The 25,624-nt window shown below is 39.3% G+C and overlaps 1 protein-coding gene across 1 annotated transcript; it reads right to left on the reverse strand.

Moving 5' to 3' along the window:
• Window positions 1-20: 20 nt before the first annotated feature.
• On the reverse strand, window positions 21-25,191 carry LOC109638906 (pituitary adenylate cyclase-activating polypeptide type I receptor-like). Its single transcript, XM_069511148.1, has 13 exons — window positions 24,870-25,191; window positions 24,205-24,313; window positions 15,760-15,867; window positions 9,904-9,998; window positions 9,524-9,621; window positions 8,304-8,436; window positions 7,742-7,895; window positions 5,434-5,494; window positions 5,244-5,313; window positions 4,948-5,042; window positions 2,280-2,409; window positions 1,462-1,503; window positions 21-1,133 (listed from the first exon to the last, which is right to left on the reverse strand). The coding sequence occupies exons 1-13, from the start codon at window positions 24,984-24,986 to the stop codon at window positions 987-989; spliced, it is 1,359 nt and encodes a 452-aa protein (XP_069367249.1). The 5' UTR covers window positions 24,987-25,191; the 3' UTR covers window positions 21-986.
• Window positions 25,192-25,624: the final 433 nt, after the last annotated feature.

Here is a 25,624-nt window from a genome sequence, read left to right on the forward strand (position 1 = left end):
ATTATATAAGTTTTATACACACACACACACACAGATTGTAAATCAAACACAAATCAAAGTCGTTGTCATGTGACAGTTTCTTTGATGTCATTTATGACTTTCATTAATGTTACATTTATCTGGACTTCAATGCCACCAGGTTGCAGGTGGAGGACGAGGGCGTGCAGTGTCCTCGAGCTCTCAGTCAGGCTCCACCCCTCGCTCCTACTAATGTGGTCACTTCTGTTTAAAAAAAAACAAGATGGTGCCGGACAAAATGGACAAGAGACTTAGAACCATTGTTGCAAGGCTGCATCATCGGATTTGTTCCATCTCATCTGTTCACAAATGATCTGACACAGATTGCAGCCATCAGTAAAAAAATAAAACATGCAATCGGTATTTGATGAGTCAGAACTATAAGTTAAATATGCATATAAACAAATTATTAAAAACTGACAGACAAAAAGAAAACAATGCCATAAATGTTCACATATACACTCTTCAGACATGGCTCAGAAAAGCAGACAACTCTTAAAAATAAAAGTGTTTTAAGACACAATGTACCAACAGCTGCAGCCAAAATGTTTCGGTCTGCACAAAGATAATGTAACTGCTCCTGTAACAATTAGACAAGTTCATTAGGCAAGTCAAGCTTATTTCACAAGTTCGAACATGCATTGTTTCCCCAGCTATCGCTCCACATTTGTTCGTATTGTACCCATGTATAACCCGTAAACAAAACCATTTGAAAATATTTCACAACATTTCCACTGCGGTCTCAAGCACCAGTGTTCGTGTTTGTTGGTGGAGAGCCCACAGTGTAGAACCGTGTGTTGTACCGTCCTTTCAGAGTCAGCTGATGAAAAGCATCCTGACACATCTTCAGTGGCTCAGCAGTGTTTGTTATAGTCTTGTGTTCTCACACAGGGGTTTTTGAGTCGAACAGCAGATTTAGCTTTAGTCTCTGCTATTCTGTATTTTTTTCTGATGGACAGTGTCTAAAATCATACTGAGGAGATGTTGCCACAAGTAGGAGGTCGCCCGAGCCCCCTCTGGGTTCGAATTGTGATCTGAGTGATACTTCTCTTGGCTGGAGTCAGGTGGTTTTGACTGTGACACTTCAACAGCCACCTCCGCAGCTCTGCCTGGACCTGGAGATGAAGACGTGTGAAATAATAACAGACAAGAGTTATACAGACATAACATATATATGTGTGTGTGTGTGTGTGGACAATTCACACATCATACTTTCGCACACAACAGTGGAAGTTGCAGACTGTATTTAAAGATGGATAATACTGTATGTCAGTATAGGTCATTAAAATCACAAGTTGGCATCGCTCATGTCAGGAATAATTTTTTGGCTACAAGAAGTGGAGACTTGCCGTCCATCTGGGGAACTGAAGGTGAATTGATTTCTTGCTCAAAGTCAGCCATGATAAGTGTTTGATGGAATTTGTATAACAAACATTCACCTACCTCTCCATTCATGAAACAGTAAAGGAGCGCCACGACAAACCCCTGCGACACAGAAGACAGGGACGACTGTTAAAATAGTGTTTTTACCCTAAAGATAAATATAACTAATATAACTATAAATAACTTTATTTGTATTGCACTTATCTGAAGAAGGTTGCAACGTGCTTCATAAAATCCATGGCAAGAAATCAATGAAATTAATTAAAATGTATTCAGTTCAATTTTAAAGGCATGTTGGGTCGAGACATGAAATGTGTGTAAAATATGTTTTATTGGAAGAACAACACAACTCTTGGGTTTGTCTTGAGACACACATGGCTGAAGCAGAGACGATAGACAGAAGTTAGCGAGCGAGTCACGAAATTGTCGGCACAGTGCTGCTCATTGTGGGAACTGTTGGGTTTGTCTATAATTTCAAAGGTCTCGCCTTGAGATAATGTGCATCATGATTTTGCGCTATAGAAATAAAATGTAATTGAATTCAATTACATTCAGATTTAAGATGCAGACCACAAACCCCACCAATCACTTGAATAGTTTTTCTGATGAAGACTATTTTTTTCATTCCGTCCCTTCAGAGGAGCAAAAGCACAGATAATGACGGCTTATTACTGTGTGTTGGCTCAGTGTCACACCTGAGCAGAACAAAGCCCTCCTTGATGTTATTTCAAACATGCCTCACCTACTGTGACAAGTCAAAATGCCTGATGTGGAGAAAATGCCTACCCTGAGAGCATCCGACTGTAAATAATACATCTAGCTGTGATTTGAGCATCTGGACTCTTTTATTCTGCTCCTTCCTCTTTGGTTTTTTTTACCTGAAAGGAGCCAAGTCCCAGCTCGATGTAGAGTCTGGCAGCGACTCCGGTGTTCTCAGGCAGGAAGGCAAAAACGGTGTAGTGCATCCCGAACAGAGGAATGAGGAACAGGGTGGATTTAGCCAACCTCCTGAGGAGAGCAAAATACAGCAGAGTGAAAGTGGGAACACAGACTAGACGTTAACTCCAGGTCATCATGTAACAGCTTTTGAAAGTTTTAAACATTTTGCCATTAATTAGTAATAAGCAATTACAAAGTCAGACCCCCATCAGGCCAGTCAGGGTGGTGGATTCAGCTGAAAATGCACATCCTCAGATCCGTTGTGCTCAGAGCTTAGTTTAAATAAGATAATCGATGTCCAAAGGTCATGTTGTGTTTTCATCCTTGTAACAAGTCATGTTCGGAAAGAGCAGCTCTCCCCTGCTCCTTGCACAGATTGCTTACTCTCTTGATTTGACCATATCTTGTGTTTCTCTTGTTCTACGTTTATCAACTTCAAACTTAAACATGTTGCTCTTAAACCCCCTCCGTACCATACTCTCCAATCTCAATATATCGAAATCTCTGCCCGTACATTTTTTTATTTAACCGATCACTATTTTCCATATCGATTTGTCTATTTGAAGTGCAATCAATATTATATATCACCCAAAGGGATTTTAGCCAACTACTCTTCATTTAACCTGCTTTTATATATATTTATGTGGGAGTAAATAAAACCTAAAACACCAGTCACTGACATTTTAAACTCTCTGAGTAGATATTTAAATTGAGAACAGTTTATCAAAGATCAATAAACAGCAGCTAACATTCTAACTCCTGACATTTTCTTTGGTTCCCTGACGTTCAGATTAAATTTAAAGCCTCTAAGTCAATCTGCACTTTGTAAGACTTGACAATATATCTGTCTGTCATCTGATTAATCAAAAAACCAAAATAACATCACAGCCTTGGCAGCTAAAAGTTGAAAGATTAAAAAAAAAAAAACCTGAGGCTTATTTTAAAGCCTATAATAGGATTGATGTTGTCTTATGTCAGACCTGGGATTTGAGCTTTTGTGTTAATATCACAGATCCGCTTGAAACAGATTGAGGTCTGTAAGACGAAGATGAAGTTTTTGAAAGTGTGAAACATTCATTGGCCCAGTAGAATAATCCTGTCCCATGGTGATGGAGGAGACATCTATTTTTGGCATCAGCTGCTATTTTTATGTCCCTTCGCAGTGAATTAATTCAACTGCGCTGGAATCTGCACCAGCCAAAGGTCAAAAATGAAGGTGGGATTCATGTCGGAGAAACAGGATTTCTGGGATCAACATTGCAGATTCATGTAGAGAATGTTTTCTCTCTGAAACTGAAGAAAAAAGTAAAGTGTTTTCTTTATGAGTAAACTCTTAAAATAAACTGCCTTCTCACAGTTTGACCTCAACACTGAACATTTCTGAACTTTGAACTCGTTTGCCCCAATGAAAGAAAAAACCTTTTATCATTTAATTCTTGCATTGGACAAGTGTATATTCATGTCAGCTGATGGTTTCAGATCAGTATTGTGTTGCGGATGAATCTTCTAAAATCAGACTTAAAAAAGAATCAGAATCTTATGTCCTCTTTAAATAAATTAAAGGGTCAAATTAATCTCTCAGCTTTTGTCCTTTACCAAACAAACTCTACCTGAACTTATGTTGGGAATATTCACTTATGACCCTGACTTCAATATTTCTCTTACAAAAGAAGAACTGAGGGGAAAGTTGTTTCTGTTCTCGTGAGGCGTTTGCTCACAGGCAGACATCAAAGACACAGGAAGGCCCACTCTCATAACTTCAATGCAATCATGAATAATGATTTTATCACCGTGTGAGTTTCCCCCTCGTTCGTCGGTCTTCTGCTTCCTATTGCTGCACATTTTGCATTTGAGTGCAAAGTTTTTCTTTTTACTTTTGGTCATTGTGTGTTTTTCACAGTGGAATTTTACACAATTATGTTTCTGTATTTTGAAAGACCATAAATGGCCTTTTACCAGCGTGACAGGATAACATATTGTAATAGTTTTGTAAATTACTTTTCTTTGTTTTCCTTTTTACTTAATTCGTAAAGCAGACAGAAAGGAGCCATTTAACTCCAAGTTATTACCTCTGCAATGGAGGTTATGTTTTCGTTTTATTTGTCTGTCTGTCTGTCTGTTAATTAGCAGCATTACACAAAAACAGCTGGACGGATTATCACAAATCTTGGTGGAAGGATATCATTACACTTCAGTGCAGATCCGAATATTCCAGGCAGATCCAGGAACATTGTTTCACTTTCTCTGCAGCATTTCTTCTGCTTCTGTTAATCCTTCCAATCAGCTGTTTGTCTGCCTGCTCATTTTGGTGCCCTGGCACTCCTCACACTCTGAGGTGTCGACACTGTTTGCAGCTGCAGCTCCTTCCACTTCCTCAAACTCCTCTTACTTTCCTGTTGCTTTAGGTGTTGCCAACTTTACTGATCCGTGTCTTTATTAAGAGGGAGTTACCTTTTGTAGCAGAGTCAGTGTTGCTGCTAGATTTCTGTCAAAAAGCAGAGACTTTTCCTCAAACTCTCGTGTAAAACCCTCTATTGCAAGTAATCCGTTCATTAACTGACGTGTCTCTGGCAACTTTAATGTACAGATATGTTTGTTGTGACTCACATAAAATGTCCAGTGTCGCCGTTCCCGGCCATGGTTGATGATTTCAGCTTTTGGACCAGAATCCGGATCACATTGATGAATATGACTATGTTGACCTGGTAGACAAAATACCCAAACACACACACATAGAGAAAAAACATGTTGACTGAAAACCTGCCAGACTCTAACTTTGGTCCCACATGTGTTCAAATGATTGGAATAAATGTATGAGAGAAATATCAGTACGGATTAAGTCATCTCTAGGGGTTGAGGTAACAAGTCTGTTAGTCAGGTAGAATATTTATCTGTCCACTCACCAGCAGCGAGGCTGTTATTGGTCCTTTAATAATCCACCAAATACTAACATTGTCCGTGTCATCCCAGCAGCTGCAATTTAAAGCAGATGACATTTAATAAGACATTAAAATTATGTTGCAATCAAAAAGTCGCTGCAAGAATTATTATTATTATTTTCATGTTTTATTTTTTTAATGTAAGATCTTGTACCCTCTGTCATCATAGAAGAATCTGGTCAGCACCCAAAGTATGAGAACGATTGACGGAAGCCCTGCGATGTAAGAACAGATATACATTATTCATCCTTTCTGCATTTGTCGAGGAAAATGAATCAACCCAGCCCACTCACATGTTTACTGCATATTTTATAAAAAAATGTTGTTAGACGTATAAAAGTCTGTGAATCAAATTTATCTGTGTACCACTTGCATCTTGAGGCCAAAAAAAGAAACAGACACAGGATAAAAGCAAGAGAGAGAGAGAGAGAGTCTGTCACTGTAGATGCTGATAAGAAACATCAGAGCCACTCTGGATACTGAGTGAACACCACTGATATATTCACACTCTCTCACACACTGTCGGGTTGTAAGAAAAAAAGAGAGACTCATCACAGCAATATTTATTTCCAGATTTATCTCACTTATATTTTTGAACTAGATTGTCCCTCAACAGAGCCGAACAGTTCTCATCTGAAACCAAATCGAAATCTGGATTTTTATTTGGATCCACACCAAATTGCATTAATTCATCTATAGATAATAACAGATTATCTCCTGAGAAATTAAAGACATTGTTGACATACAGCAATTTATTCCAAGTTCAATGAAGCTCAACTCAGTGCACAGAACCCCAAACTGGAGAATCGGTTGTGGTTGACGTGGATGCGCCCGTTGTGGAAGGTTTATTATTTTTGAACATATCCAGTCTCCAAATTCAACCCTGCACTTTCTTAACAACACGCATACCGAGTGTGTAGCCGATGAAATGAATGATTTTCTAGATATGTGAGCTACAGACAGACAGACAGAGACTTCTGGAATTGTTAGATAAACACGACTCCCAACACCTCTTTATTGGAACGATCATGTCAGCCCGGATGCTGAGGAACCAGCTATTCTCTAATGAGACTGCTGCCAACTACAGCCGCTGCTTTTACCCTCCAGCTTCTGCTGTCTGACACAATCTGATTAAATCTGACATCCTGCTTTCACATTTCACCGCATCCTGCCGTGAGGTCCAACTATCTCCTGATTATAAATCCTGATGTTTTATGGTTTGTGAATGCAGCACTTGCCTCAACTTAAGGGTCTTATTGACTCTTACACTATGACTTTGGCTCGTAGAGAACTTTATTTTTTACTGTCGTGTCACAGCGAATGGCTAAAAGTTTCAGTAACAAAGACTTCTCACTTGAAGAGTTCAGCCTCTGTCTTCATCTTCACTGCTGCACTTAACAGAGCTGGTAGGTGTCACCTTGGGCCACAGTGGCTGAGATGCACTGTAACACTTTGGTAACAGGGCCAGGATGGCACAGACAGAGGCTGTGAAACTTCACTGGAAGTGCACATGAGGACAGGCTAACATGAGGACATGGAACAAACAGGAAAAAGCAAATGGGACGAGAATAGGAAGCCGGTGGAAAACTGAGCCACACAAGATAATACAGATGGAAAACACTTTGTGGACAGCTCAGTGAGACAAAAGACAACATGCAAAACAAAGGAAGTGATGAGGGAACAAGAGAGTTGAGTCAAGAAACAGATCTCCAACCCATGTGACCATTATCTATCGACAAGAGACAGACAATGTGACGAGAACGAGTTAATATGCTGAAATTCAACAAACGGGATCAATTTTAAGGGAACCTGTGACTAAAGAGCTAAACTACAAAACAAGCAGGATTCATCTTCATTTCCAAATGGACTTATTCTGTTGGGTGAGCAACACATTCCTTCAACTGAAGTGAATGTCACCTCTGTAGCTCTTTATCTCTGTCATTAGCCATTAGCTAACTGAACTGTTGGCCTTCAAGTTGCATTGTGGGCAATGTAGGCACCAGGTTTTGACAAGGAAGAAAAGCATGTGCATCATCTTTTTTTTTTTTTAACTGTCCATCATGAGTCAGACAAAGTGCAGTGTTCAACAAAACCTTTATTTAACTATGACGAATCATTCATTCATCTTCATTCAATCCCCTCTGGTGTTTATATCTGAGACTGCAGATCTGATGTTACGTCATCTGGCTCCCAGACTGAGCTGTCTGATGTCAATGAAAGAAAAAGCTTTTCCTGAATGAATGGCTCACAAAAAATATGAAGAAGAAAAATACTGGGTTTTTAATATTCCCCCTTATAACAGAGATTATGTGTTACCAATATTGCAGACAACAGAACATATTTTGTTCTTTTGAGGGGTTTCTTTTTTATTTCATTTTATCATTATTTTTTCACATATCCAGCGCTGCACTGCTTTGGAAGTCTTTCATGGGCTTACCACCCGCAGTCACCCCTCCACTCACCCCATCCAATCAGAATGTACCACCAGAAGTATTTCCTCTGGGAGACGAAGGTCAGGGCGAGCAGGGTCTGCAGATACATGCCCTCCACCAGCAGCCAGAAGTAATTGGCCAGGATGCTAAACTGGAAGAAAGCCACGGCGGACTTGCACGCGGTCTAGAGGGGACACATAGAGAGCAAAGTTACTTGTACATCAGACACACTGTGCAGTTACTGTGGACCAGGAGAGATAAAAAAAATTTGTTTCGTTTGATTTAAATTGGTGGGTATTAATGATTCCTTTACATTCTGTTATAAAAAGACACAGAACATATGGACTGATAATATTTCATCCACGGGGTCAAAAGAAAACCACACTGGTCATGGTTTTTTTTATCCACTTTGTGAAACATGTTTAAATGAAGTTGTAACTACAATATAAGGCTCCATCAGTCTTGTCGACTAACAAGATGATTTCACAGACAGTGGCAGTTCCTCTCTTTCACCCCTCTATTTCCACCGTTAACTCAATCATGTTCCAGATGTGGAAGTCTCCTTCATGACGGAAAGAAATTATCAACTCACCGTGGACATGGAGCAGTGATCCAGCGTCTCGTCAGCAAACAGCACCGTGTCTTTAATGAAAACGGCGCTGGCTCTCAGAACGAACGAGGAGAAGAGGTTGATGTGGATGTAGTTTCTGGTGCAATGGAACTTTCTGATACGAGGAAAACGGAGGGAAGCGAGGTCACATATAAATATAGTAACACTTAACAAGCCTCTTAAAGCTTCACTGTTGTGATGCCTCAATGGATGTGAACATCCACATGATATAATAATAATAATGATGTCATTGAGCTCCACATATACAACTAGAATGTCACTCAATAGAGCGTATACCTCCTCCAAGGACAGTCCCCTAATGAAACCACATCTATTTTTATTTGGATCTCTATTTAGATATTCTCTGAAATTCTGTATATTGTTCTCTCTTTGTCATAAACTGGAGAAACAGCAGTAATGATTTTCTCCTCTGCAGACATTCGTGTGAGGAATGAACTTGTGGTATTGCTGCTGCATCACTTTTTTGGTCGCTGCAGAGCCTCCAGCCACATTTTGCTCTCATTTGTATGAAGTTGCAAGTTTTCGACTTTTGTCTCATCTCATGCTTTAAACCAGCTGTCGGGGACGTGTCACCTGGAACAGGAGCAAACTTCAGGTTGCCTCCATCTTTACTGATGAGAAAATCTCCATTTCTATTTATAATATCAGGACATTTTCCAATAAATTGTGCAGAAGATCCACATTAATTCTGTGGTTGTTGCACAGCTTCTTAGACAATATTCCGTCTTAAACGCTTTGCATTTTTATCGTTTCTGTTTGTTGTTTGGTTGGTTTGTATGTTTGTAATTTAGATTACACAAAAGCTGCCTGAGGGGTTACCATGAAACTTGTGGAAGGATGTAGTCAGTGTCAGAAAATAACTCAATACAACTTTGTGGATCCAGATCAGAGAGCGGATGCAGGATTTATTTTTGTCTTTCTTTAACATTGTGATATAAGATGTTGTTTAATATTTTTGTTAATTTTGTCACAAATAAAAATAAGTATTTAGTGAATTTAAATGTGCCTTCGTAAGGCAAAGGTACGTATGTATTTTACTGCGTGACATTCTAGTTTGTAAAAAACAGTTTCCACCACTCTAGACATACACGCTTTGGATCATAGTTGCACGTTCTAGTTTTTCAACCTATTTTTGTCCTCTGAGTTTGTTTCTAGGACATTGTGTGCTTTTCTGGTCTCACCTGAAGGCCGTCAACACCACTATGGCTGTAATGAGGGAGATGAGAGATGTGGCATAACCCACAGTGTAAACCTGTCTGAACGTCGAGAGGTAACTCATCTGGAGACAGAGAAACAGAAACAGAGATCTGAGGAAATAAAAAAATCACTTTTAATTGTGCTATAACTTGCTTTGCATTACGCTATCAAAAGGACTGTAACTGAATCATTTATATTTCATCTTGAAACAATATGAAAGCATGTTTTTTTTGTCCCTCCGCTAAACCTACAAATGGGGTTGTACTGAAGAGGAAGCAGCTCGGGAGGAAGAGCGGAGAGGAAGCAGAAACAATATGAACAAGCTTAACTGATTGGCGTGAATACAATGACCATGTCCATGTACCTCAGATTCAGGCTCTTCAGTGAATGCACAGGCCTCCTCGTAGGGTGGATATATTTCTGACCAGCCGTCAGCAGTGCAGTTCCTGTAAACATACCCTGGTGTGGGAGCAGACAGCAAGGAGACGGTGAGACATTCATATGATTTAGGTCCATTGGTCTGAACCTGTTATTTTGGTTCAGATTAAACTGAAAAGTCTAAAGGTCTGGACCAAACGAGGTTGGAGTGATAGAGTCCCTGGAGAGGCATAGAATGACTCCTTCATTATGGTGTCTTTCTTCTGTGTAAAATGTTGTTTGTTAGGTGGCGATGATGTGAAGATGATGAAGGAATCTCCGCTGACACTGTCTTACTTGTATAAAAGGTGAAGGTAAAGTAACTTTATGGAGTGCAAAACCTGTCAGGCAGCTATCTTTCCTGAAATGTCCCTCAAACAATCTAGACAGGAAAATTCTCTCACGGCCCCCCTCTGCCACACAGTACTCCAGACCAATTAAAAGGAGGAATTTTAATAATCTGTGTATAAACACGACTTAAACAAATACATATGGAACCCTCAGAAAAATAAAATCAAAACAATGTCCAAATTCAGGCTGGACTACCCATCGCACCTTCCAATGGATCTTTCCTTGTCTAGCCCCAATATCCCTAAACACCAAGAGAAAAAACATCTGAGGTCCCAATATATTCACCTTATAACAGAAAACATCATTCTCCAAGCAATTAAAACAAAGATAATATTATAACATTTTTGTATTACTCATGCAATAAAATGAAACTCCATAACTAAGTCAAACTACGATATCTTACTAAGATTATCATTAATTAATTAAATGCATTAACTGGTCGGTCCGCTGCCAACCTTCTCTTTTAAATGACTACAGCATGTGATATCTCATATATATGCGAACAGATGGATGTACTCTATTAACCCCTGTCGTAGAAATCTAAAAATACAGGAGGCTGGACGTTCAAATCTGTCTAAGTGTATTTAATGGTAACTTTCTGCCAAAAGAATCAACTCAGAGAGTCTCAGCGATCCCAGGTTGCTGATGAATAACAGTCAGTACTGGAGTGTTATCTGAGCCGGTTTAGTCTGGTTCTGTAGAGGTAACAGGAACTCATAATTTTAGGAGACGTGACAGGAACTTATAACATACAGTAAGTCGTAAGAGTCCAGATGTTCCGGTTTAAAAAGGTCAAAAAAACACCAGCAGCTTCATACAGGCTTTGGGTCACAACCAGTTCAGAACTATAACGTGCTACCTTAACAGAAAGACGATCTCCCAACTCACTCAGTTATTTTCCCACTTCACTTAGGTATTTTTCCATTAGCCCCCTAATTGAGAAATATTCTTATAATAGCCTATAAGTCACAGCAGACTAAATGTGTATCAACAATAATGACTATAAATAAGTAAACATACATATGCAGGAATTTGTTAAAAGAGTTTTTGGATAAAACCGAACTGGCATTGATCAGATTGGAATCAGGAGCTGCACAAAGCAAGTATCAATCTGTGGGACACACTGGGCAGCTTCTCTGCTTCTCCTCTGTTCTCTCCTCTCCCTCACACACCATAGATGGATAAGAAACAGACAAGAATTTAGTATTTTTAACCCACTAGGTCCTTTTAACAGCACAATAACAATTCAATATGATTTGCGCACATTATCTGCCAACACTTAGGTCTGTTTTATCTACAACAGATGTTGTCCTCCTTTAAACATCAAGTTACAGTTTCATACCAAACATCATTAATAGAAATGTTAGTTTATTTCACCCTAATAACATCTTAAATCTTTCAATAGTATATTATTACCCACAGGCTGTGTTTCCTAGTACTCTCTTGTTTTTCCTATCTTACCTATTAAGTTTGTCTTTACCCATGCTTATGCACAGAAAACATCCTTACTGATTTCTCCACTTCTCTTCACAATTATAAACGTCCTTCTTGTGGCTCATGTTTAACCAAGCTTCACGTCCCCCTTAAGAGTCTCATTAGGTTATTAAATATTTGAAACATTCCAGAGGAAGGCTCATACATTCAACCAGGTCTTAAGTGCTTTTTTAAATAAGGCTCATGATTTTTCAGTTAAAGACAAAATGTCTTTCCTTATGAATTACTAAATCTCTTATTCTCAACCACAACCTACATGTGCCTATTCAATATAAGATCCATCACAGTAACATAAACCACTTAGATCAACCCATCTCAGCTGATCTCACACACACACACAGAACTTGACATCATTCCAAAAACACAGACAGCATCCTGTCTATCCTAAATTCTTAAATCGACTCATTCATACTTTTCTTATAGCATGCTTTTCTGGCCGCTCCTTTCTGTCTTTTTTCTTCCAAATGTATGTTACCTCATGAGGTGTAGATATTCAATGAGAGGCTGATTCAAACATTGTTCGTCAACTATTGTTCAAATGAAAACTTACAATTGAATTTTCCTTCTACACCCCCAGTTCCAAGAACTGACCCGAAATTCACCATGTGATTTTCCAGGATTTTAGGCCCATTTAAAACCACCTCCCAGAGGCCTTTTGTTCAAATCTGTGGCTTCTTTCTCTTCAACTCTTATTCTCTCTTTTTCTTTATTCCTATTTCTCTTACATTCTTTACTCTTATGTTTTCATTTCTCTTTATTTTCCTATATTGTCTCTTTACTTTTTTCTCTTATCTTCTATTTTCTTTATCTTTTGTTGTTTCTCTTTACTTATATATTCTCTTTTACCGTGTCTCTTTTTTACATCTTTCCAATTTCCCCTGGGCCCAGGGCTGCTACTTTTCTCCATTTGTCCTTTTAACCTAATCCGACTATTTCTCAAAGCCAACTTTCACACAGGGACTAATATACACATGTCTTACCGTTAAGAAGGTGAGGGCCCAATCTTCATTAATCTTGCATGGTGTTATTTAGCTCACCTTATCGTTACTAATCACGCTATTCTACACTTTTTACTTCAACTTCTTATTTTCTTCACTACTTTTCCACTTCTGTTTTTCTTCCTTTCTATCTTCTCTATTGTATCCCCCCCCTTTTGCGTCGTTTACAACGCAATAAAATCTAATTCAGAACGGAGTTTCGTGGTAACATCAACACATCATGGCATGCTCACACAGATGAGTCTTTTAACGGTGCGACCAAACAGCAAACACACAACAGCATCAACGAACGTACCAGCGCCCAATCATGTGAGAAATGCTCACCGTATCAGCCGGCTTGGTGCGGGAGTAGGTGCGCTGAAGTTGTCGGCAACACGTCCTAAGATCATGACACCAATTCTTGTTGTTTATTAGGTGGCGATGATGTGAAGATGATGAAGGAATCTCCGCTGACACTGTCTTACTTGTATAAAAGGTTTATTACAAGAAGTTCAGCATCAATTCAAGCACTGCAGTCTGCCTGGAGAGAGATTCAGAGCTGATGTGAATCTCTTCTCCCCAACAGCTCCAACTCCTCGTTTATATAGGAGGGTTGTTGTTGTAAAACCTAATGAAACACATATGGGCCTAATGCCCACACTCACTTATCTCAGAAAATCAAAAGCATATGGACCTCCGGATTCTCAGTACCCATCAATCAACCTACCGCTCTAGACACCACAAAAATCTTTCAGGACACCTTTGACATTGTTTGATCTCATTGTCTCATGATGTTTAATTTCCTCTGTGGGAAATGCTGCTGGAAATCCTGGTGTTAAGAGGCTGAGACTGAAACAAGTAGATTTCCTTTGGTCAAAGTTGATGTTAATGTTTCCTGGATTCTTAAAAAAAGTGGTAAATGGAAAAGCTTAATAAATCTTTCACTCTATTTGCTCAATAAGGGATAAAATGTCCCTGTGTGGCCTCATCTTAGGAAGCAGGAGTCATAGTCATAATATTTAATGTGTCTTGTTCTGATAGTAACCCTGAACCCTCTTTACAAAACCTACTGTATATGTGATCTTTAAAACAATCAAAACCAGCTCATCTCACTGCTTCATACTGCCTTAAGTTCAGTCTGAAAAGATCTCATTACGTTTATCTTCTCATCTTTAAGACACCATGGCTACGCTGCAATGGAAAGTTGACATATCTTTGCACTTGAATATTCACTTCACTGACATTTCCTTTCTTGGACTGTTTCACTCCATTAGTGCTCTCAGTCAGAAAACATTGGAGGCTTTCACGTTCTTGTTCAAGTCTACTGACATTTGCTCCTGGCTAACATCCACTTGGAAACAGCAGGTGTCAGGAGGCATTGTCTGCCGGATCAGCATGTGCACTGCTTTGTCTGGGGGCATTGCGACAGGCTACAGGCAAAGTAGGCCGCCGCCGAAGATGACTGATTACAACCCAGCCCGCTCGCATGTTTAGAGTTTTGATAGAATCTCCTTAAATTCTATGATCAGCTACGTGGAGGAGACCGCGATGACAAAATGGTCGGAGCAGCCCTGACGACGCCCCATGCCACAAGCTTTTTGTCAAAAGCTTCGTAATCTTATGCTGTGTTCACACCAAACGCAAAGCAAATTTTCACATCGCTTTACTTGTGTGAGCAGTGCAAGTTAACACAAACCACAATTATTTGCCCATTGGATGACAAATGCTGCGTTGTACCTGGAAACGCAGAAGAAGCCAAAGCAAAGAAGCCGTGTCTGGACTGGTGCCGTTTTCAGCGCTAGTTTGATGACCTGCTAGCTTGGGTTGGCCCCAGAAATTCATTTTATTCTCAATGCTGATTGGCTTTTGCAAGATTGCATCATGCACATTTTGTATGGAATATTTGTGTGGAAATCCTGCATCTCTGCATCTATCCATTTGAAATATGTGTCTTTTTGTATTTTTGCATTTTTGAGGTTTTGTTAAAGGTCAGAATGTCTAAATGTGTGCGTATGATGTGCCTTGGATGACAGTCGGGTTTGCACTTAACATGCAGGGAGGGTTGACTTTGGTTCGATGTCGGACCCTCCATGACCCTTTTGCCTGGGGCCCCTACAGTCCCTTGAAATTATATAATCAATGTGTCATTAGCAAACAAAGTTGTGTTGAGGTTTTTTTGTCTTCACTATGAACTGAGCAAATAGAAATGTGCACAGTTCAAACTGTTGTGTTTGAGTTGATCTGCAATTCAAATCATAATGAGCCAGGATTTCCATCAAGCTAAAGGAGGAAAGAACATTATTCCTTAATGATCCTGACCTAACCTCCCTTAATGATCCTGTTACAATGAAAATCCTATTAAGGTCGTACAGCGCAAACAATTTATTTAATTTATTTATCATGTCCGTATGTCTTAAGAGGGTGGGGAAGCCAGAGGTTTCCATATTTTGAAAATGTACCTCCTGTCCTATAAACAAACTAACAAATTAATTAAAATGATAGGCAAAGAATAAATAAACACAAAAGGTATTTTACCTCAAGACATCTGTTTTAAAAAGATGTTAACTCTAAATGTAAAATACTTCTCATGACTCTATTATTGTTAGAAATGTCTCTCTTGGTGTCATCAGCACTATATTTCTGGGAACAGCAGCCTAAGTGGTCGTCAAATTGTGGCGTTTGAAACCTGCAGACAAGATTTCAAATAATTTCTTGTGCCAGAAATTTCCCAGAGCACACATAGGCGACTGTTTCCTCTCGCCAACAAACATACATGAAAAATTCATGCTGATCTCCTTTATCAGAGAGACTGCATCAGTGCTGCAGATTTTACAGAACATATAATTATACTTTGTCGAGGAGAGAAAAAAAAAGGGCTTATAAATTGTTCACTTTAATCTAACCACCAGATTGGTTGAAGAGTTTGGAACTATAGGTTATTTCCTGTGTTTCCATGTCAACTCGCTCTCAGCAAGACAAACCTTGACTGCTGGAGAAATGTTGAAATACTTCAGAGCAGGATACGTTGACCACCTTCCCGACGTCAGCTCTCAGCCAACAGCCGATCTCGTCCCACTCTGTTTTACACCCTACGGTCACAGGCAGAGGGAGCAGCGTGTCAATTCAATTTCTCAATATAATATCACAAAATGAATTAAAAAATACTCCTGAAACCTCCCAGCATCTATGGAGAACAAAGTAGAAACATTTCAGCAGCCTTTCAAACCACAGATCCTACAGAACATACGGGCAGTGGTGAGAAGTACATTTACTTTGTTACTGTACTTTTCATGTATCTATTCTCAACTGAAGTAGATTTATTCTCATGTATTTTTCACTTTTACTCCACGAATATCTTTACTTTACTCTCCACAACATTGTTACGATGCATTGTGTTGCATGTTCACACTGTGTCCTCCACCAAGGAGACCTTGTTTTCTTAAGTGTGCTTTCGACTGTCACTGCCTCGGTGGAGGTATGAGCTCTACTGGGAGCCATCCTACTTTTAAAAGTCACCGACAACAAGAAAAGAACTGGTCCACTGATCCAAACAGAGTGGAGGGAAATGACTAAAAGTACTTTTAATACTTTAATTATATTAGGAAAAATGTTTTACCTTTCCTTGTGCACATTATGTTTATTTATTTGTACTTTCACTCGAGTAAAATGTTTGAGTTCTTCTTCCACCACCACACACAGGCGACCTGGATACCTTCCTTTTCTAATGTAGCCAATAGAGGATATATTTTTATCAATCCCGACATAATAAATCTTTTCAAGTGCATGAAACCAGCTGACAGGTTTTATCCAGAGTCCAGCAGCACTGCCCTCGCCTTGTCATGTAAATGGATTACAGTAAAAGCTTTTTTGCTTAATGTCCCGCACACCAGATATTTCCATCTTCTGTCCCACATTTTCAGATTCTGTAATTTGCATTTCAGCGTTGTTCCTTTGTGTCTCGGACGTGGTCTCAGGAGATAAGGTGACAGGTTGGATGTTCGCAGAAGAATGAACGGAGTGGCTCACATCTGATACTCATTAATCACAGGGATGAACATGTCAGTGAGTGTGGGGCTGCAAATATTGTATCTGAAACCATCTTCATCCATGCTGCACAGATGTCAAGAGCAGTGATGAAGTGAATTTTTAAAAAAAGTAAGGCATTAATCTCTTCATTTATCCTCAAGGCTGAAGTGAGACCAAAATAAATGTCAGAATATGATCTTGAGAAATGTCTTCTTCTGGAAAAAATAAATAAATAAAATGTTGAAACTCCTCAGGCACTATACATTTCCAGGAATGTAAAAATGTTTCAAAAGGCCACGAGAGATGTCTGAGTAAAAACATCAGCACAGTCTGTCTCCAGCTGAAATCAGGATTCCTGCTCTGAACTCAGCAGGATGTCGTTTATTCCATCACATTTATTCCTGCATTATTCTCAATCACTGTGTGGGAAAAGAAGATGTTGATGCATAAACAGAAGGTTGGGTTTGTCCAATTTCAACTACTCCGCTGCATTAACACATTACTTTTCTTCTTTGTTTTTAAATGTTGGTGCCTTTTCACAGTGGCCACCTTTTGTCCACCATACAGTCATTTACCAGGGGTCTTCATGCCAAAATGGCTCAAGCTGAGAAAAAGCCAGTTTGTACACACTCTACATTAATATTTGCATTTGGCTCTTTGACTGTCTGTTTACCATTCAAATACGCTCTACATCTCAGGCTTACTGTGTCACACCCGCCTCCCCTCGATGTTTTTCCCTTTCAGATCTCCACTGCTCTCTCACGAATCCAACTGATTAAAAACCTGATTACATTTTCTCTACATTCTAAATGTTTGATGTGAGCATTAAGCTCCTGACCTGCATCTGCATGATTTTATGCTGCCACGTGATCGGTTGTTGAATTGCATGAAAAGCAGGTGTATATATGTGTCCCTGATAATGTGCTTAATGAGCATACATGTAAAACACGTGTAAATATACAAAGTCTGTAGTTAATTTGAATAATTCATAGTTCTTCTTTAAATAAAAAATTATAATGATGTTGACATTGCTTTACCTAATGACGATGAGTTTGGTTGATGATTCCTGGATCTTCTCCAGTTATTATTCCGTTACTTGATGTAAATTGTGTTGTGTAAGCTTGCATGGTTGGCTTTTATTATATTATTTATATACATGTCATTATGTTTAATGTAAAGTTGAACATTATGTTTTTGGACTCATCCCTTCATCTCTTGGTTTTGACCTCAGTAGCTCTTTCACCAGTACTTGTTTTGCCCAAAACCAACCAAGGAAGAACAACATGTTTCCTTCTGCACAAACCAATAACCTGAGAAATTGCATTTCTGTATCATACAGGTAAAAATAAATGATTTGTTTTGGGGAACTAAAGCAGTGTGAAATTAAAGTATAAAATATTTACAGACATATATTTGTCGAACCTCAATACATTTTAGTAAAGACAAATCTGGAGTAGCTGACTGTCAGACATGTTATAGCAGTAAAATCCCATTTAATAACATAAATAGTGGATGCATTATATTCAGACAAATCACTTCCAGGACAACACTCATTGGTTGAATTACACTTAAGACGTTTCTACAACTATTAAAAGTTTAAGTGTCTGCGGTGAAAAAGGATGTTTCGTGTCATTTTGATGATCCTTGTGAGTGCATGTCCACAAAAAACTGCCTGATTATATAAAACACATCTTCTCTCTGTGGGCTTCAATCCACGTTAAGGCAAAATTATTCACACCCCAAAAAACAATGCTTTCAAACCGCCCGTGGTCAAGTGCATCTCCGTGTTAGGGGAAGAAATTCATTCAAGACGATTAAAACTGGCATGTGAAGTGCTGCGTTCAAATTAAAGGGTCTGGTTATAAACTTTCAGTTAACTGTGTTGTCTGTTAGGGATTAGCTGAAAGAGAGGGACATTTACAGTATCTTCATAAAAGGGCTAAATGGCTGTGCTAAAATAATTGGCATCAGGGATTAAGGGATGTTGTGCTAATTCCACTGTGGTTAATGCCGAGCAGATGTTGGTCTCTCTAAACTTTTAAATTTTGTGAGAAGCATTTTAGCATACTGTGTGGGAGGTTTCGAGATGCGGCTCTAATCTTAATTTAATCAAATCCTAACAGAAAAAAACAAAGGCAGCTTCCAAACAGTATTTCAGATTTCACAGCAGAGACAGTGGAACGTTTATGGGCACTTTGCTGGGGATGAACAAACAAAACCAATTGCACAGACCCTGCTGCATTAATGACATGACGAACAGGAGAGCTGATGGTCGACCTGATTTAATTACTGAACTTCAGCTGCGTCTCTATAAATTTTATCTGGCAGGCTGTTAGGATGCATTAAGTCATGGGGGAGTAAAGGGCAACAAAGAAAGACATGAATTCATCAAAGTTGTAGCATCGTTTGAAACAGGACCCACATAAAAAACAGAACATGTTGGTGTTTGGCAGTTTAACCTTATTTTTGAATGGTTTATTTAATTTGTTTCTTGACATGAGAAATATTAAAAGTTTTGAGAGAGGTTTTGTATTTTTGAACAGTGTTGACTTTGTGGTCTGTCTGGTTGTTGCTCCTCCACTTCAGCATCTACAGGTTTGGATGTTAAGACGTTAAATGAAGACATTCATGGTTCCCAGAAGATACTCAACTATTCCTGTGATTTGTGGTTTTGAGAGAAATATAACCATGAATGGATGAAGTTTCAGTGACATTCATGTTCCCCCACAGGAGCATTTCTAAATGTTGATCCCTTCAAGGGTATAAAAGTTTTTGCTTTTGCCACATATGCTGAAATACACTATCTGGTATCTATCTCCATTACATTACCCGACTGCTAACTTGTACCATATGTCAATATTCATGCCCATGTTGAGGTATACAGTTGTGTGTTAAAGTAAATAGGATTTATTGTTTTGTTTTTTGCCTTGTCGAATTTGGGTATTGAGAATCGTGGGAATTTCATAGTATCGCTATCGACTACAAATTTTTGGTATTGTTGTTTGTTGGATTGATCTTGTAGATTAGATTGCTTCCACATAAACAGCTTATGGTCTGTTCAGTGGTGGAACAATATTCCCATTAGGGAGTTCTCACTTCCAGATGTTTTAATTCAGATCTCCAGATTTATTGGAGTCTTCAACTGAGGGTGACGTGACAACCTTGATGTCCTGGTTATGAAAAGAGTTTGAGATTAGAGGCATCAAAGTACGAGGCACCATTATATGATCAGTGTTAAACGTTTGTCCTCTTTCATCCATATAACAAAAGTGACAATGAATGCATGAATTATGGAAACGTTCACGGCTTCACAGGGAACCGCATCTTTGTATTTGTGTTAATCATGTGGGGAAAAACCATAATGTTGTATTCCCTGGTGCTTCTGCCACTGTTTGCAACTGACAGTAATGGCAGGAGGTTGATGATTAATTTCAAACATTTCTTTTCATTCCAAAGTTTTTCGCCCCCCCCTCAACAGGACTCTATTCTCAGGCTTTTATTAAAAGGCAGCTCTTGAGGAAGCTGAACACACAGCCGCTTAAATGTCACCTCATTTTGGATTAACAGGGACGTTTGAAATGACTCTGGAGTGCTTCCAGAGCTCTGGTGAGGAAGGAAGTGGATGATCATTTATTAAGCGACATTCGTTCATTTTTCTAAATGGGTTCTTACGTTTTAATGGGATTACATTTTTTTATGTCTACCGTTCATTATAATGAGGGTTTTTTTCAGTGCCCGGAATTTTTTTTATTTTTTGGCTTAATACAGTTGGTCTATTGAATAGGAATTACAGTTTCTCTATGCGTCGATAAAGGTACAGTAACAGTTACTGGTTTTAATTTTTAAAAAATTTAACACATACAAACCTACAATGGCAGTCAATACAGCACATTCCACCACCAAGGCCCAACAGTCCCCTTAAATTCAATCAAGTTGCACCAAACTGCACACATTCATAGATACCAGTCCTCTACATATATCTGATTTTTTTTAAAAATTCAAGATTGATGATTTTTTTGCTGGGAAAAGGTGAAAATGTTGAGAAACACCTTATCTCGCAATGTAAAAGAAAGTGAAAAGAAAATTCGTGAATCCAAACTAAACATGAATGGGATCCTCCCTGACCCATACCACATCCTTCCACCAAGTTTAGTGGAAATGTGTAACGTTCTTTTTGCATAATCTTGCTCACAAACAAACCAACCAACCAAGGGACCGGAATGAAAACATTCCCTTCTTGGCAGATGTAACCGGAATACAACATCTTCTTGGTCCCGTTACCATCAGGAGTCAATCACGGCTCATTGTTATCAATTCACAAAGGAGACGTTTTCTCTTCTCTGCAGGATTCTCCAACTCTGCGTGATTACATGCTGCCTGCAGGTTGGCATTACGCTGATGGAAGCACATACACACCCAGTTCAGCAGTGAAATTCATCAGCAGGCGTGTGTCCGTGCAATAAGCAGTGAATGACCGCTTCGCACCAAAGTGTCACTCCAGCGTTCAAAGTCATCACGGATGATTAAGATCAAATCAGTGTGGAAATGTTAAAGTTCATCACTCTCGCGGAGGGGAGTCGGAAGAGTGATGTTAATTCTGAAGCGGTTTCTGATGAAGTGGCGAGCGGATTCACAGGTGCAGTACGGTGTGGAGACACGCGGTGCGGCCCCTCTGGGAGACGCCAAGTTCATTAGAATATAATGAGGTCAATGAGTCCGATCGGAAGGACAGGCAGGTGAGGCCTCACCAGGAGATAGAACAGGTGTCAGTGTGTGTATAAGATCGGTGTGATGAAGATAACATGGTGTTCCATCACTGCGTCCGTGTACACAGGCAGTAAGATAAAAAAACTCTTTTATTGTCCCACTCATGGAAATGAACCACCGCCACAACAAACCAGCAGTGGTGGCTGAGGTACTTGAGCCAAAACCCAATATAAGAATACTCAGTTACTTAGTTAAGGTCCAGTATAGTACTGGCCACCAAATCTAGTATCCAAAGTAAAAGTATTCAGTCTGTCAGTGTTGTATTATTATTACTGGATGATTTGTTTTTTGAAAGCTGTACTTTCATGTTGTAGCTGTTCAATCAGGAGCTAATTTGAATGTTTCAACCTAAACCAGTGCAACATCTTTTATACACTGATCATGTTAGAAATGTTGTATCAAAGGAACTGTAAGTGTGGCTTTGAAGTAAATGGACTTAAGTAAAATGTATTTACTGGTTTCTTTAATTTCAAGTAAGATTAGGTAAAAACTACTGGATGGATTATCATGAAACTAAGTGGACAGATGCAGTTTAGGTCCGGAAAGAACTTGTCAAAAGTTGGTGCAGATCTGAATCAGGGGGAGGATCCAGGATATTTTTTCACTTTCATTGACGTAAGGAATTTTTCATTGATTTCTCAGAGAATAATTTGTGGATCTTTGTGACAAAATCAGGCAAGTTCAGAGGACAGGTATTTATGAGCAGTTAGTTGCAGATCAAAATGAAAATCCAGATCTAGTGAATTGTATGTGTTTTAAGGGGTCTGGCGGGCCCTGATGGAGGAATGTGCTCTACATTCTATTCTTCTTCTGAAACGAGTACTGGGGAATATGAAATAGAAAAACTCAAGAAAAACAAGATAATTATTTCAAACAGTATTTGGTACCGATATAAATCTAACTCCTTTCCACCTCTGCAACAAGGGATTTCTTTTCTGTTGAAATATATATCTATATATAGCAGAGTCTGGATCATTGTGTGTAAACAACACCATTTCAAACAGGAGTATTTTTAGACTTAAAACAGAAATCTCCTCTGAAAAAATGTATTTAAATTATTGTTTTGGAGCTGAAATTATGTGTCAGTAAATCAATACCTCAGCGGACAGAAAGATAATCTGTAACTTCTTTGATAATCCAATAATCTTTTCAGACCTTTTTCAAGTATAAATGTTTAATACTCACTGGCTCCAGCTGCTCTGTGGAGATTATTTGCTGCTGTGCTTTGTCATTTTGGAAAATAAACAGTCTTTTGTGGGATTTAGGACGGTTGGCTCAAGAAAACAGAAGAAATCACCCTCGGGATCGGGGGAATTTTTATGGTCATGGCATAGTATACAAATCAACTGACTGATTAAATGAGAAAATAATTGGCAGAACAGTATACAATGCCAGTGTGAAGTGTTCCCTACACCACAGAGTAGATATACTCCATTACAAGTGATCGTCATGTATTCAAAATTATATTCAAATAAAAGTAGTATTAGTGAATGTTACATATTATTGTTTACTAGTCATCATTTTACTGTTGAAACTGCGTAAGATGGATCTTTTACTGCTGTATTCACAGTCTTATGGTTCAATATGGCTTTTCCCAAACTTCCAATGGATCAGAAGATAAAGCTGAAGTGTCGTGAGATAACTTGAGAGAGAGGAAAGAAAACAGAAGTTCCAACAAAATCTTATTCGACTATTTCTCTGATATCTGAAAAATTCTCCTTCTTTGGGCCTCAAACTGTTGAAACAGTTTGAAAGGTTCACAGTCGTAAGATGATCTGAGAGGTTCCCACTAACATTTGTTGGTTGAGCTGACAATTAAGAAGCTGTTTTCAGACATGCACTGAACTCCTGACGTCTCCCTGAAATTATCCAGAGGGGCTGTATGTGACAACATTAATGTCGGAGTCAGTTCCTCCAGATATTTTCCTGAACTTTTCACCTGTCATAATGAGCCCATGTGAGAATGCAGCCAGAAAAACACATATGTGCTTTAAATGGCAAAGTCTGAAGAGTTCATGTCGGACAACAGCTTGAGAGATATGACAAGGTTCAGGCTCTGGTCACTTGTTTGAGATAAAAAAGGCACATCGATTGGAAATCACAGTTGTTTTTTTATTTTAACAGTGGTTTGTGTTGTTTTAACTTATCATATATTTTATCTGATAACTAAACCCTCAAACACTCTGGTTAAGTATTTCAAAATTGGAAATAGAGTTCCAACATCCTATACAATGTTTCAGAATTAAAACTTTAAAACAAACATTAGTTTAATTAAATTCTCTAACAAAAGTGATTTAAGCATGATTGTATTTCGTCAAAGGGAGTTCTCAACATTGTGACTGCATTTTAACAGCTGTCGGCCTCTCACATGAAGTCACGTGGGGTTCTGGCACATGCATCTGTGGCTCATCAAATTAACAAAGTTTAACATGAGGTCTTCTCATGCAAACATCATTCCACAAAGAAGAAAACACCACAAACCACGAGGTTAAAGGTCTGAGCCGAAACTTTACGATACATCATCTGCCTCCATGGAGGAATTTATCATGAAAACCCTCTGTGGGTATTAAAACTCTATTGCAGACACACACACACACACACACACACAGCAGCAGCATCACACATAAACCCACCGCTGTGGTCGCTCTGGTTTTGCGCCTCGCTCCTCCTCATCTGGCTGCAAATTTCCCGAGCCCGCAGGTGCTGCTGGATGATGGCGCAGTCCGGGTGGATCGCTTCAGCCTGAAAAAACACGACACACACCAAAGTTATCTACAATAAAGCACTCACACACACACACACACACACACACACACACACACACACACACACACACACACGGCCGACGCTCCTCTGCTCCCTCTCTCCAGGGAGTACTGATGCCTGAGTGGGTGCAGCAGTGATGGAAGATTTAAACAGGAATGAGTCTAATAAACAAACATCACGAACAGATACGCATCATTCTCCACAGATTGTATCCTCAGGTCTCAAATTAAAAAAGTCTCAGAAGACGCCTGAAAATGTCGAAAGTCGAAAAACAAAACAGTCTTTGAATTCCTCCACAAATATTCAAGTTGATTTCTCGTGCCAGAAAATACCAACGATGGCTCTTGCAAATCCGTATCAAAATGTGGATGGTGCAGGTCAACCTCCACGCTAATAGAACTGCAATACAAATGTCATGAAGCGGTTTCTAATTTCGATTTCTACTCATTTGATCTCCAACTTTTGCTGCACTTTGAGCTGCTTTTCCATGGATGACAGTGGAATGACGCACGGAGTCAGACGTGCCACTCACCATGGGCCTGTGCCACAGCTGCAGACAGAAGATGAGGAGTACGAGTTTCTCCTGTCGTCCCGGCAGCCTCCTCTCACTGTGCATTGCTCCTCTTATCTTGTCGTTAAAATCCCTCATCGGCCGCTGAGTGATCGGATCCTGGTGCTTCTGTTCCTCCTGCGCGTCTCTCCGAGACTCGCTCCTTGTTTATGAACCTCCTCGGTTTGAAAATACACTCGGTCAGCCGAAAATAGACGAGTCCCTATTCCCCACACTGCGAGCTGTAAACTTGCATGACTGGATGATGATGATGATGATGATGGCTGCTGGTTGCTGTCGAGCATCTGCCTCTCTCTCTCTCTCTCTCTCTCTCTCTCTCTCTCTCTCTCTCTCTCTCTCTCTCTCTCTCTCTCTCTCTCCCTCTCTCTCTCTCTCTCTTAAGGCAGATCAAAAATCAGGTGAATGAACATCATCCCTCCTTTCTCAGTGATGGAGATAAAACAACATAGTCAGTGCCCTAGTTTCCCAATTTCAAGTCACTAAAGCGAATGTCTGCTTATAACAAAAACCTGTGTTTGTGTTCATCAGTCTAGGATGGATTAGAAAACCTGAATTCAGACAGAGTAGTTGTAGTAAAAATAAAAGTAATATATTTATATAATACCTATATGAACACATCATGAAGAATGAGCCATATATGTGAATTCATCAGTTCCTAGAGCCCTAAACTAAAATTAGATACCAACTCAATTGACTGAAGATTTCTTGGTAAATGT

The sequence above is a fragment of the Paralichthys olivaceus genome, chromosome 16 (genome assembly GCF_024713975.1).
Source record: "Paralichthys olivaceus isolate ysfri-2021 chromosome 16, ASM2471397v2, whole genome shotgun sequence".
In the NCBI taxonomy this organism is placed as follows: Eukaryota; Metazoa; Chordata; class Actinopteri; order Pleuronectiformes; family Paralichthyidae; genus Paralichthys; species Paralichthys olivaceus.